The following is a 13440-nucleotide window of genomic DNA, read 5'->3' as shown; positions in this document are numbered from 1 at the left end:
TCCACTCTCTCTTTCCCTCATGTTTCTCTCCCTCCTGCTAACCATGCTGTTTAACACACTTACACTGTATCTGCATCTTTATTGTGTTTCTGGTATGGCTCCTCCAGCGGAAAGTATGCTCCATGGGGCCAGAATATTCCACTATCTCCCCAGTGCCCTGCGCAGTGAGAATTCAAAGCACCATTGGTTGAACGAATAATAAACTGGCAAGCTGTCAGCTAAAACAATACAGCAAATAAAATATTTTCTTTTTATCCTTCGGGATCCTAGACTAAAACTTAAATGCTTACATACATTTTGATGCCATATCCTTTATTTATACTTTGATGTCTACTCACTAGGGCTATCGGACTTTTCCAATGCTATGAACATGCCCACCCATTAATATAAAATAGATCTAACTGCATTCTTCATTTGTGGCTTCCCTGCTCGCTCAGAGTTGGCAATACCAAGAAGCTGCCCCGGGACTGGTTCAGAGGAGCTCTTGCTTACCCCAGAAGGCTTCACTGGTAACAGACCGCCCAACCGTTAGGTAACCTCCACGTGGAGAACAGGGACTTTGGCCAATTTTCTCATAATTGCATCCCAGCACCTAAATATCTTTTGCATGAATGAACTAGTTAATTAATGCATGCCTGGCATTTATTGCATTTTGTGTCCCATGCTGAGGGTGAGATAGGCCACAGAGAGCCCCTGGGTAAGCTACCACATTCTGGAAAAGGAGAATATTGGAGTTTTGATAAAATACTTTAAAGTGTCTTTTAGATAAATGGAAGAAGTCATTTTCAAGAGATCCTCTCTCCTGCACAAATGGCATGATGGTGGCTTCAAATATGACAAAAATATAATGGACAGTTATAATTGTGCTCTTTAAGGCATCTCCCGAGGGAAGTATGTGTCTGTATAAGTATCATGATTGTATGTTATGCATATATTATACATACATGTGTATATAAGCACATGTTATGCACATATACTGTGTGTGTATATGTATGTATGTCTGTGTGCTATGTCTACTCACGTGTGTGTGTGCATTGTGTGTATAATAATGGGAAATCAAAACTGATGATAACTGATAAGCAAAGGGCACAATGGGGAAAAGGCCAGCCTACTTTCTCTGCCTACTTTGTGAAAAAATAATAATAATTCACTGGACTGAGGATGCCATGCCTCAGATTCTACCTAACAGCTCATTTGCCATTTAAATGGGAGTCATTCTGCGGGATGTTTCATATACATCTTTCATCTTTCATTCATTAATCCAACAAATACTGAGTGAGTTCCTAGTAAGTTCCATGCTCCATATTCTGGGATGGAGAGTGAATGAGATAGATGACGCCTCTCTTCTCTAGTGGGGAAGACAGACAATAAACAAACAAACATAACTTAATTTCAGGTAGAAACATGGGCTGTAAAGACATTTAATGCAGGAAAAAGCTAGGGAGTGGGGGCGGAGGGAAATGATGCTTGAGCAGAGCTCTGAGTGAAAAGGTAAGGAGAGTTCTGGGGGCCAAGGAAACAGCAAGAGCAGAAATGAGCTTGTCAGGAACAGCAGGAGAGGTAGTGATTAGAGCAGAGTGGTGCCCAGTGGAGAGGGGCAGAGGGCATCAGGCCCCAAGGAAGAAGGGCCTTATTAGAATCCATTCCTCAGTACGCCACTGTCTAAGATGGATTCCGGAAAGGTCATTAATTGCTCTTAAGAGCAGAGAACAATTCAAGGTATTAAATGAAAATAAAACATCCTCTGTTGAAGAGGGAAAAATACATATGCATGCCAAATGCAATGGGCCTTGGCTACATATTCACCAAATGGCTGGGATCTTATTCCACTCCCACCCACCAATTCACCCTCAGTAGCCAGAATAAAAAGTATGATACAAATTAACCGCTGGGCCAGGCTTCTTCAGGATTAAGTCTCTCAGCTGTCACCCCTGCCTCCCTCTTAAATGGCTGACATCATCTCTGGTCTTCCCCCAAACAAGCGGCTCTTTCTCTGGTCCCAGATAATTAGATTCCCCAGACACAATGGGAAGGCCTTAGCCCAAGCTTTTGGGGAAGACGTTTGAAGCACAAGGGAGTATTAGTGTTTTGCTTGGGCTGTGGAACAAATGTTCCGGAAATGAACATTTTTTTTTATATTTATAATTATGCATATCCTGCAGCATCTGCATAATGGGTCCAATTCAGCCTCGGCCTTGCCGCAAAATTGCAACGTCTGTGGAGGAAGGTCAGCGCGTAGCACGATGAGTGAACAGGAAGCTTCATGCTGAAAACAGTGCCACAATTTTTTTCTTTTAATTTTGGGAATGAACTTTTGCTCTTTCAAGTCAATTTATCTGCATGCATTTGCAAACATATTCTAAGCACACACATACACTTGTGAAATGCATATATATATATATATATGGAATCAGCCTTTGCTCTGAGAGGATCTTTATAAAGATTTTCGGTGACATATAAGCTGACTGCTACATTCTTCCTGGTACATGGTGGAATTTTAAAACAGAGACAAAATACTAAATTAGGAAAACTTTTTGCCACCAGAGAAACTCAGAAACACTACTTCTAAGGGACCCAATGTGAACAAAATACCGCCAAGGGTTAGGCTCATTTTCAAAACTATTTCTTTAGAGAACAACATACAGATTCAATTTTGACTTGAACAGATTCACCAGAAGTTTGGTGGGTCGGGTTTGTTTGTTTTCTTGTTTGTTTGAACACTTTGGATCTGCTGTGTCCTGCTGCTGTTCTCAGGTGTAGCAGAATATCTATCCATTAAGATTCAGGGTTCAGCAAATAAGTTTTCAGTTAAATTTCTTGACCTTTTTTCAGTGGGTAACCCAGTTCAATCGCATGGCATTTTCAGACTAAAATGTGAACAGTATTCTTGTGGCTACCTTAAGTTTTAAGTATTGCGCAGTTAAGGTTTTAATAAAAACCTTTATTTTAAAGAGAATATTTATCAACATGGCCTGAGCCAAAGTGCTCTTGTTAAGTCAGAGAGATATGAATCCCACACGTGGCGTCCATCGAATTTCAGACAGAGGTTTTAATGGAGGGACCCATACTGACAAAGGGGGCATGATTTATATGTTTCCTATTCCTAACATCCTCAGGACAAAGAATTGATGACAGCAATCTTTCTGATAGATGTGGTTGCAAAAAGGCTTTGTCCCTCCATTGACTCATCTTATTCTTTTTTTTCTGAGAGAGATGATGTGTCTCCTTTTTCCCAGACCAACCATGATGGTAGTTCTTCATTTCAAACCCTGCACTAGTTGAAATCCAAAACAAAGTTGTCCCCTGATGGACTTAAAGCATTTCTGGAGATGTCGTCCCCACCAGCTGTGGCTCCTCGTTATCCAGGCAACCCTGGTATGCTTCAGTGCAAGATAAAATCAGTAGCCAGGTCACCAAGGTGGGGAGGAACAACTCTCTGGCTTACATAAGTTCCCCAGCGCAGCTTCCGACAATTATATGCCACAAAAATAAGAGATTTACCACTAATGACAGTCTCTTTGTCCCTTACTCCACTGTGCCTTCAGCCTCCTTGCATTTTAATTTGGGCAAATAGTACAATCCCATTCCAGGCTGAAATCCAACACTCCCTTGGTTTTATTCGTAGGTGGCACAGCTTAAAAGATAAATCCTTTTGTTTGTTTGTTTGTTTGTTTGTTTTTTGCTCTTCTTCTGCCAGAAAAACTCTGAACAGTGCAGAAATGGGAACTGAGGGAAAAGGAGTAACCCACATAACATTCCTCCACCTCACGACCCCATGTGTGCACGCGTGTGCTATCTTTCACAACTTCTTGCCAGCCTGGATGTGAGGGTACGGACCAGCTGGCTGAGTAAGACTCCACTGTTTGCTTCCCAAAATCCAGACTAGGAATAGCTTTATTCCATTCCATTTATCCTCCTTTCTTATCCTCCCTCTTTCTTTTAGGTCAAGACCATGATCATCTCATTAAAAATTTTTCACAAAGAGGCTGCATGGGACGGGGCTGAGGGGTTCAAAGCAGGTCTCCTCACAATGTCCCACTTTGGCATGTGGATTATTTTGAGCTGAAGGCAGCTGAGACCCTGTGGGCTGGAGAGAAACCTTTGCCCCTCCTTTTACTACCTAGAAGAATCTACATGGAGTATCTTTCCCAGAATAAGGATTATTACCAGAGATAAATTTTATCTGAGTGGCCAATCCACATGGCAGAGCAAGCATCTAATTCTCAAACATCTGTTCTTCTTCTTACTGTCCTGTGAATCGGCCTCCTCCCCTTTGAAGCCTCAGTCCCCTCCCCCATTCCTTAGCTCAGGATGGCATATATACCTCATTTTACCTGCCTAGGAACCTCTTGTGTATGTGGGGTTCCCACAGTACAAAATTATATTTTATTTTCTCCTATGAATCTGTCTCATGTCAATTTAAGTCTTAGACCAGCCAGAAGAACTTTGAAAGGTAGAGGAAACTTTCCTTCTCCCAAGTCCAAAATGCACATTTTCCCCTTTCTCCTGACACAGAGATATCTGACCAGAAAGTGCTAGGCACGTAACAGCAACACACAAGACATGGGGATAAAATGGGAAGAAACAAAGGAACTGTAGCTACATTATAGGGATGAGAACTGGTTTGCTCTGGTGATACTGATGTGGCTGGAAAAGATAGCTGAAGCCATAAAGAGTTTCCACAGATTTTCCTTATTTCTGGCTAAACTTCACCAACTATATGCATTGAGACACACCGATACCTTCCACAGTTCACCAACAGATTCCCAATTTCTGCACACTTAAATACAGCACATCAAGTATCTCTCTTGCCCCAATTCTGTTTCATTCATGGGCTGCCCATACTAAAAAAAAGTTTACTTAATATACACAGGGTGAAGCTATAGCCAAAAACAGGCCCAGGGTCTGCTTGCTGGAAATTAATAAACTAAGAGAAGCATTTTTTTAGAGTGGATGAGAAATTGATGGACAAATCATTTCTATATTGTCAGACTAAAAAGAACCAGATAGCCACTCATTTTGTGGAAGTTGGCCATCCAGCCAACACATCGTTTTCTCCAAGTGGGCACCACTGATCTAAGGCAAAACTGAACAGGAGCTCTGGGGAAAACCCACAATCAAATGATAATAAAAAGGGTGGATGCTTTAAATGCAGACTTTGATCCTTCCCAGGAAGAGACAATCGATGGGCCTGGTTATAAAATGAACCATTTAGGCAAGCAATTCTCCCGACACCCACTTCTTCCTTTGCTTCCTCAAAGTACCTTCAAGTTCTCAGCTACCATGAAATGGAAAATATATATATATATTTTTTAAGACATGCAGTAACTGAAAGATGGTCAACTGGGAGGCAGACGGGGGAACCATGGGAGCACAGGGTGGCTATGGATTCCTACTAGAGAGGACCCAGGAAGAAGCTCAACGGACTTCTGTTAAATTCCAAGCACTACGTTACCCAGTTTTGTGTTTGAATACGTGCACCTAAGACAATTACAGAGAGGAGGTACTGAATAAATATTCCGTGACTCAATGAATAAACTATAAAAGGCTATAAACTTTGGAAATAAAACATACTGGCTTACACAGCTGCTTAATAAATGGTCTGCACTATTACAGATGCTCCCCTAGCCCAGACTGACTCATTTTCAGTCTTATGCAAATGGTTCCATTTTAGGATTTTGGAGATTTGGTACATTAGTTTACTGGGGCCGCTGTAACAAATTAACACAAACTTCGTGGCTTAAAACAACAGAACTTTGTTCCCTCCCAGTTCTGGAAGCCAGAAGTCTGAAGTCAGAATCACTAGGCCGAAATCACGATGTCTGTCTGGCAGTAGTCCCTCCAGAGGCTCTGGGGGAGAACAGATTCCCTGCCTCTCCAGGCTTCTGCGGGCTGCCAGCGTTGCTCGGCTGTGGACTCATCACTCCAATCTTCAGGGCCAGCATCTTCAAATCCCTTTCTGTTCCGTCTTCACATTGCCTTCTTTGTGTGGGCAAAATCTCCCTCTGCCCCCCGTTTATAAGAATATAGGTGGTTCATGAAAAAATGTTCAAAATCATTAGCCATCAGGGAAATTCAAATCGAAACCACACTAAGATACCACCTTACGCCAGTTAGAATGGCAAAAATTGACAAGACAAGAAACAACAATTGCTGGAGAGGATGTGGAGAAAGGGGATCCCTCCTACATTGTTGGTGGGAATGCAAGTTGGTACAGCCACTCTGGAAAACAGTGTGGAGGTCCCTTAAAAAGTTAAAAATTGAGCTACCCTATGACCCAGCCATTGCACTACTGGGTATTTACCCCAAAGATACAGACGTAGTGAAGAGAAGGGCCATATGCACCCCAATGTTCATAGCAGCAATGTCCACAATAGCTAAATCGTGGAAGGAACCGAGGTGCCCTTCAACAGATGACTGGATTAAGAAGTTGTGGTCCATATATACAATGGAATATTACTCAGCTATCAGAAAGAACGAGTTCTCAACATTTGCTGCAACATGGACAGCACTGGAGGAGATAATGCTAAGTGAAATAAGTCAACCAGAGAAAGACAATTATCATATGATTTCTCTCATCTATGGAACATAAGAACTAGGAAGATCAGTAGGGGAAGAAAGGGACAAAGAAAGGGGGGTAATCAGAAGGGGGAATGAAGCATGAGAGACTATGGACTCTGAGAAACAAACTGAGGGCTTCAGAGGGGAGGGGGGTGGGGGAATGGGATACGCTGGTGATGGGTAGTAAGGAGGGCACGTATTGCATGGTGCACTGGGTGTTATACGCAACTAATGAATCATCGAACTTTACATCAGAAACCAGGGATGTACTGTATGGTGACTAACAAAAAAAAGAAAAAAAAAAAGAATATAGGTGGTTGCACTTAGGGCCCCCCACCCCAGATAATCCAGGAATATCGATCTAAAAATCCTTAACTTGGGGCACCTGGGTGGCTCAGTTGGGTAAGCGTCTGCCTTCGGCTCAGGTCATGATCCCAGGGTCCTGGGATGGAGTCCCACATCGGCCTCCTTGCTCGGCGGGGAGCCTGCTTCTCCCTCTGCCTGCAGCTCCCTCTGCTTATGCCCTCTCTCTCACTCTGACAACTAAATAAATAAAATCTTTAAAAAACAATAAAATAAAATAAGTAAAAATCCTTAACTTAATCATATCTGCAAAGACCCTATCTTCAAATAAGATAACATTTACAGGTTCCAGAGAGTGGGACTTGATATCTTTGGGGGCTGTTATTTTGCCTATATCATACCAGGAAAACTTAGTTATTACCAAAAGAATAAAGCAGGCAGCAATGACTGTAAGAAACCTCAGACTGTCTCTATCACTGTGAGGATACTTGCTGCACACATCTGTGTTATTTTGGTGTAAATGCCCACATTATTTGGTGTAATGCAGTTACATATATGATATTACTGACAATGCACAGGGCCCCAACCTTTTGGATGTAAATTAAAATCTGAGCTGCCCAACAGCCATCAGAACGGAACTGTCTATCTTGGGGGATGTCTGCATTACCTGTGTTAACAGGGTCGAAGCCTCCTTTCTCCTTATCACACGGCCTTAGCTCTATCAACCACTCTTGTCAAACTCAATCTGTGCGAGGAAACCCATGAGGGAACCAGCCTACACGGGTGGGGCAGACGGGGGTAATAGGGAAATTGATGGGTCAGGCTGGGTATTGACAGGAGAGATGGAATTGGAGCCTCGGATTTGCTACCATTTCCTTTACCACTCTGATGCTCCAAGCATGGTTCTTGGGTCCCTGGAACACTACCTGAGGTGGAGCTGGCCCTACGCATGGTTTATTCCTGCTTTTTGCCCACACGGCAAGCCTCAAGTCTGCCGGAAAACCAGCCTACAGGCTCCTCCTGAGTCAGACAGCTCCGCCTCTAGAAGGATGAGTTAAACCCATATATGGAAACATAGAGAATTATTGTTTGAGTAGTTTTCAAGCCACGATAATGCTCTCAACACATTTGAAAATTGTCATTTCTGGATTTGTTCTCTAGTAATATCAATACATTCCATAACCTTATTATAATGCAGATCAAGGACTAGGGTAAGGCAAGTGAGGCACACCTCCTTTGGGTACAAAATTTGGGGAACCAAAAATCTCAGGAATCAAACAACATTTTAAATACGGGATTTTACTATACACTTTTTTTTTTTTTTTTTTTTTTTAGTAAGCTCTAGGCTCTACGTGGGGCTTGAACTCACAACCCCAAGATCAGGAGTCACATGCTCCACTGACCGAGCCAGCCAGGCGCCCCTTAAATGCAGTATTTTAAAAATATCAATGAGCAAATTATGGCCCAAAGACTAACCACCTATTTTTGTAAATAAACTTTTATTGGAACTAGGGCCAGGATTACGGTAAGGCCAGTGTGGCAATCATGCAAGTATTGGCTGAATCTTGTTTTTAAAATACTGATATTTTGCTCATCGTGGAGGGTTGTTGTTTTTTTTTTTTTTTGCATTGTTTTCATTTTTAAAAAATAATTTTAAAATAATTTTGATTTTTTAAATGAATTCTTTTTCATTAAAAAAAATTTAGGGGCACCAGGGTGCCTCAATCAGTTAGGTGTCCAACCCTTGACTTTGGCTCAGGTCATCATTTCAGGGTCCTGAGATCCAGCCGCAACCAGTTCCACACACAGCACAGAGTCTGCTTGTCCCTCTCCCTCCCCTGCTCTCTCTCTCTCTCTCAAAAAAGTAAATAACACCCATTTTCCTTTAAGACAACCATTATACTTAAGTATGGCACAAAAGTGCTTTGTCACAGAGAACATTAAGAAGATGTACTCGGGAATCAAGATTTAATCAAATTAATGATTTTTACTACTACATCAAGGGTATTATGTGAAACGGACTTTTTTTTTAGTATGAGTCCATGGTAGCCAGAAGTTTTACTCACCATTTCTTTTGTACCATCGATGCAAATTCTAATGCAGTGAAAAGGGCAATCTTAGAATTCTTATGAAAATGATTTTGACCCCACAGACCCCTTGAGAGACTTTTGGGCAATCCCAGGGATCTACAGACTTCGAGAACTGCCGCATTAAAAGGTTTTAATGATATGTCAAAAGCACCACTAATGACAAGCTAAGATCCTTGGTCAGATGGAGGCAGCAAAAGTATGACTAACCCGAGGTATTTGCAAAACTAAGTGCTGAGAACTGAAGCAAACTGGCCATCTATGCAACCACCGTAAACACAGCTCTGAGTTATCAGGAAATCTTTGAAGATAAAGGTAAGGTATGAACGAGATGCGAACAAATCTGAATGCCATAAATATATGGCATTTAATGAACTGAAAGCATGGCCAGTTTGGGGCAAGTGAGTAGAGGAACACCACTGTACCCATCCCGCGCCTCCCCTGCCTCCTGGGAATCAGGGAGCAGAGGAAACCACAGCAGGAACAGCAGGAAGGCGGACACGAACAGACCATCGACTGTTCCAACATCTGGGGGCCAGCCTGCCTATCTTGGAAGCTCTCCCTTGTCACTTTCCAGCATACAACCTCGGGCAAATTCCTAAACCACTATCTGTTTCGGTCTCCTCATGTCCAATATAAATATAATATTCATGCTCTCCTCATATGATTGCTGTAAGAGGTACATGAGAGAATGAAGTCAAAGCGTGGTGCCTGAGACAGTATTTGGTAAACACATCTTACGAAAAATAAGAAACTTTTTTTTAAGATTTTATTTATTCATTTAAGACAGAGAGAGAGCACAAGCAGGGATGGGGTGGGGACAGGGAGAAGCAGACTCCCCGCCGAGCAGGGAGCCCAAGGCAGGGCTCAATCCCAGGACCCCAAGATCATGACCTGAGCCAAAGGCAGTCGCCCAACTGACTGAGCCACCCAGGTGCCCCTAAAAATAAGAAACTTCTGTACTGATTCACTCCCCAGTGTTGGGTAACTCTTCTGCACATGGATAAATGCTTCATCAGCCCACTGTCCTGCCAGAGTTGGGTGTTCAGTAAAGCTTACTTCCTCCCTCCTCCAGCCACACCAGGACGCCTGTCTGGACCTGTCATTTCATCCATGCTGCTCTGACTGTCACGGCTCTCTCACCAACGATTCACTAACAAATCTGATGTTTAAATATGAACAAGTAGAGAGGTGCGTGGGTGGCTCAGTCAGTTACGTATTTGACTTCTGCTCAGGTCAAGATCTCAGGGTCCTGGGAATGAGTCCCCTGTCTTCGGGCTCCCTGCCAGTGGAGAGTCTGTTTGTCCCTCTCCTTCTGCCCCTCCCCACTGCTTGTACCCACGCGCACATGCTGTGTCTCCCCCTCTCTCTCAAATAAATAAATAAAATCTTTTAAAAAATATGAAAAAATATACATAATATGTAAATTATTATGTAAAAATGGAAGTGGTTATTATATAGAATTATGCTTTATATTTTCTTAACAATTGTTTTATTGGTGCTGAAAACATGTTTGAAAACCAAAAGAATTGTTTTTAAAAATTAAAACTAGGGGCACCTGGGTGGCGCAGTTGTTAAGTGTCTGCCTTCGGCTCAGGGCATGATCCCAGCGTTCTGGGATCGAGCCCCACATCAGGCTTCTCTGCTAGGAGCCTGCTTCTTTCTCTCCGACTCCCCCTGCTTGTGTTCCCTCTCTCGCTGGCTGTCTCTCTCTCAAATAAATAAATAAAATCTTTAAAAAATAAAAAAATAAAAAATAAAATAAAAATTAAAACTAGCAAAACATTTAACCCACCACCAACAAAAAAAACTATCAACCTTACTTTTCTCTAGTAGGTCTCTGTGGTAGACAAAATAATGTCTCCCGAAAGATGTCCATGTCCTAATCCCCAGAACCTGGGACTATGTTACTGTACATGGCAAAAGGGGCTTTGGAGACGTGATGAAGTTAAGGACCCTGGGATGGGGTGATTATTCTGAATTATCTTGGAGCGCTAAACGTTAACCACAGGGTCCTTAAAAGTGGAAGAAGCGGCAGAAATCAGAGGGAGATGGGATTACAGAAGAAAGGCACAGAGAGAGCAGCACTGCTGGCTTTGGAGGCAGAAGAAGGGGCCACATGCCACGGAATGTGGGCAGCATCGAAAAGCTGGAAAGGGCCAGGAAACAGATGCTTCCCTAGAGCCTCCTGGGAGGAATGCAGTCTTGCCAGCAGTCTGAATGAGCCCAGTGACACCACACCCAACACTCGGACTTCTGAACTACAGAAATTGTAAGAAAATAGTTATGTTGTTTAAACCGCTAAGTTTGTGGTAATTTGTTACACAGCACATGGAGAACTCAGACAGTCACAAAGGTTATCCAGTCAGCGTGGGCACGCGTTGGTGCACGATAAAATAAGCAGCCAGGTCACCAGGGTGGGCACTACCAACTCCTCTGGCTTCGCTAAGCTCCCCCGAGCAGCTTCTGGCTACTGAAATGCCACTAAGTAAGAGAATTATCATCAGCGATAGTCCCCACCCCTGAGGATTTAGATCTAACAGGTCTGGGACACAGGTATATCCATGTTTAACTTGTGACTCTACTAGAAATTGATGGTGGTCCATGCTCTGAGAGGCATTCATTTCTGCTTGTAAGGAGCTTATAATTTAGGTGCTGAGGAAACATAATTCCAATACCTAATAGATAAATAAATATGCATACTTCCAAAGACAGGTCAACAGCCAGGGACAAGAACAGAAGGCTAGAAATGGCCCAGAGCACATAAATCCTTTGATAACAAAGCCCAGTTGTGGAAATGAGCCAGATGAGATCTCTGCCAGCGCTCCTGCATGGCCGGTGCCGGAGGGCTCTGGTAGATTCCTGGCAGCCCTGGTACACCTCTCATGGCAAAGCATCCCTGATGAGCACAGACCTAAGCCCAAACCCTTCTCAGCCTCCCACCTGTCTCACCTGTTTCCTTCTGAGGTGGTGATGTGCTGGCCCAGGGGGTGTCATCTTCAAATTGAACCCAGTTGCTGATGGCCGAGGCCAGGTCCGGTGAGGGCTGCTCGGGGCTCCCAGGAGGGGAGGTGGCTTCAGAGATAAGGCCCAGCTTTTCGGAGGAGTCATCCTGCTCCGAGTGGGAAAGCTCCTGAGAGCCTCCATCTGCCACGTGGTTCTCCCCAGAGGAGCTCTCAGACTGGTCTGAGTAAGATGACAGTGCTGGGAGGTGCTCTTCGGTACCCCCTGAAACACATACCAGATACCACCATCAATCACGTGAGGAAGGCCACCCTTCAAAACCCTCATGGAGGAAAATCCCAAGGATAGGTAAAGGGTGATCACAAGACTCACCATCCCGGTGGGTTCGGGTGAAGAAACAGCCATGCCCACCTGTCTCCATGCTAAGAGAGTGTTTTCCTAATAACGCGTACGAAGGATAACCTCAGCATGCCCACAGCCAGGATCCAGGCAGGCTGAGAATGGAAATCTTATTCACTATTCTTATCCTAGCATCTACTCCAGGCCTTGAGGGTCACAAACAACAATGCTTATAGAGGCCAAACAGAAATATAACTGAGGGGAAGGAGAAAAGCTAAATGCAAGGGACTGACGGAGACTTTGGCTGAACAGGAGGGCTTCTGTCTGGACTAAACACATTCAAATTCACACTTCCAACTCTGTGCAGTCCAAACCACATGCATCTGCAGACCGCCAGGTGCAAACTCTGTACCAGCGATCAGCTGAATGAGGCCCCTACCTTTCTAGCACTCTATGGCCTTCTAACAGCCTTCAAAAAAAAAATTTTTTTTAAAAGAACTATATCCTAATTGTGGTGGTGGTTACACAAATCTAGACACGTGCTCAAGTTTCTCAACTGCATGCCAAAAGCAGTATAATTGTACTATATGAAAACATTGTAAAAATCAAAGTACTAATATAAAACTTTCTTCTCCCATCACGAGCCACACAAACTAGTCTACCTGCATGTACCCAAACCCTTTAGACTGGTGCTGCCCAACAGAAATAAGAGCTGAACCACATATGTAATTTTAGTAGCCACATTTAAAGGAAGTAAAAAGAGGTGAACTACTTTTACTAATATAAATTTCAACTCCGTATGTTGAAAATTATTCTAACGTAATTAATATAAAAGTTATTAATGAAATATCTTACTTTCACTAGGTCTCTGAAATTCAGTGTGGGTATTTTATACTTAAAACATGTTTCAATTCCGACTAGCCACATTTCAAGGACTCAGCAGCCCCACGGCCACCATACTGGATGGCTCACCTGTCCGCTCACACTTTCCACGTGCTGTCAACGAAGCTGAGCTGATAGCAGTTCGCAGCGGTAGCTGCAGTAAGACAGAACCAGCCGGCGAGGCTCTGCAAATATCTCCCATCCCCTATCGTGACCTTCATCCCTGAGGACCAGGTCCCCAGAAGTCAATTTAGCCATCGCGATGGTGGATGACAATTAACTGAGCTCTTTCCACATGCCAGGC

The 13440-nt window shown here is 43.3% G+C and overlaps 1 protein-coding gene across 2 annotated transcripts in view; it reads right to left on the bottom strand.

The window, feature by feature from the left end:
• STON2 (stonin 2) overlaps positions 1 to 13440 on the bottom strand; it is a 150750-nt gene that overhangs the window by 102670 nt on the left and 34640 nt on the right. For both annotated transcript variants that reach the window (XM_040641587.1, XM_040641588.1), the window contains exon 3: positions 11904 to 12179. In XM_040641587.1, the coding sequence (XP_040497521.1) occupies positions 11904 to 12179 (276 nt within the window). The remainder of the gene's footprint in view (positions 1 to 11903; positions 12180 to 13440) is intronic.

Source organism: Ursus maritimus, unplaced genomic scaffold (genome assembly GCF_017311325.1).
Source record: "Ursus maritimus isolate PB19 unplaced genomic scaffold, ASM1731132v1 scaffold_25, whole genome shotgun sequence".
In the NCBI taxonomy this organism is placed as follows: domain Eukaryota; kingdom Metazoa; phylum Chordata; class Mammalia; order Carnivora; family Ursidae; genus Ursus; species Ursus maritimus.
The sequence above is the reverse complement of the archived record's forward strand: the minus strand, read 5'-3'. Positions and strand labels throughout refer to the sequence as shown.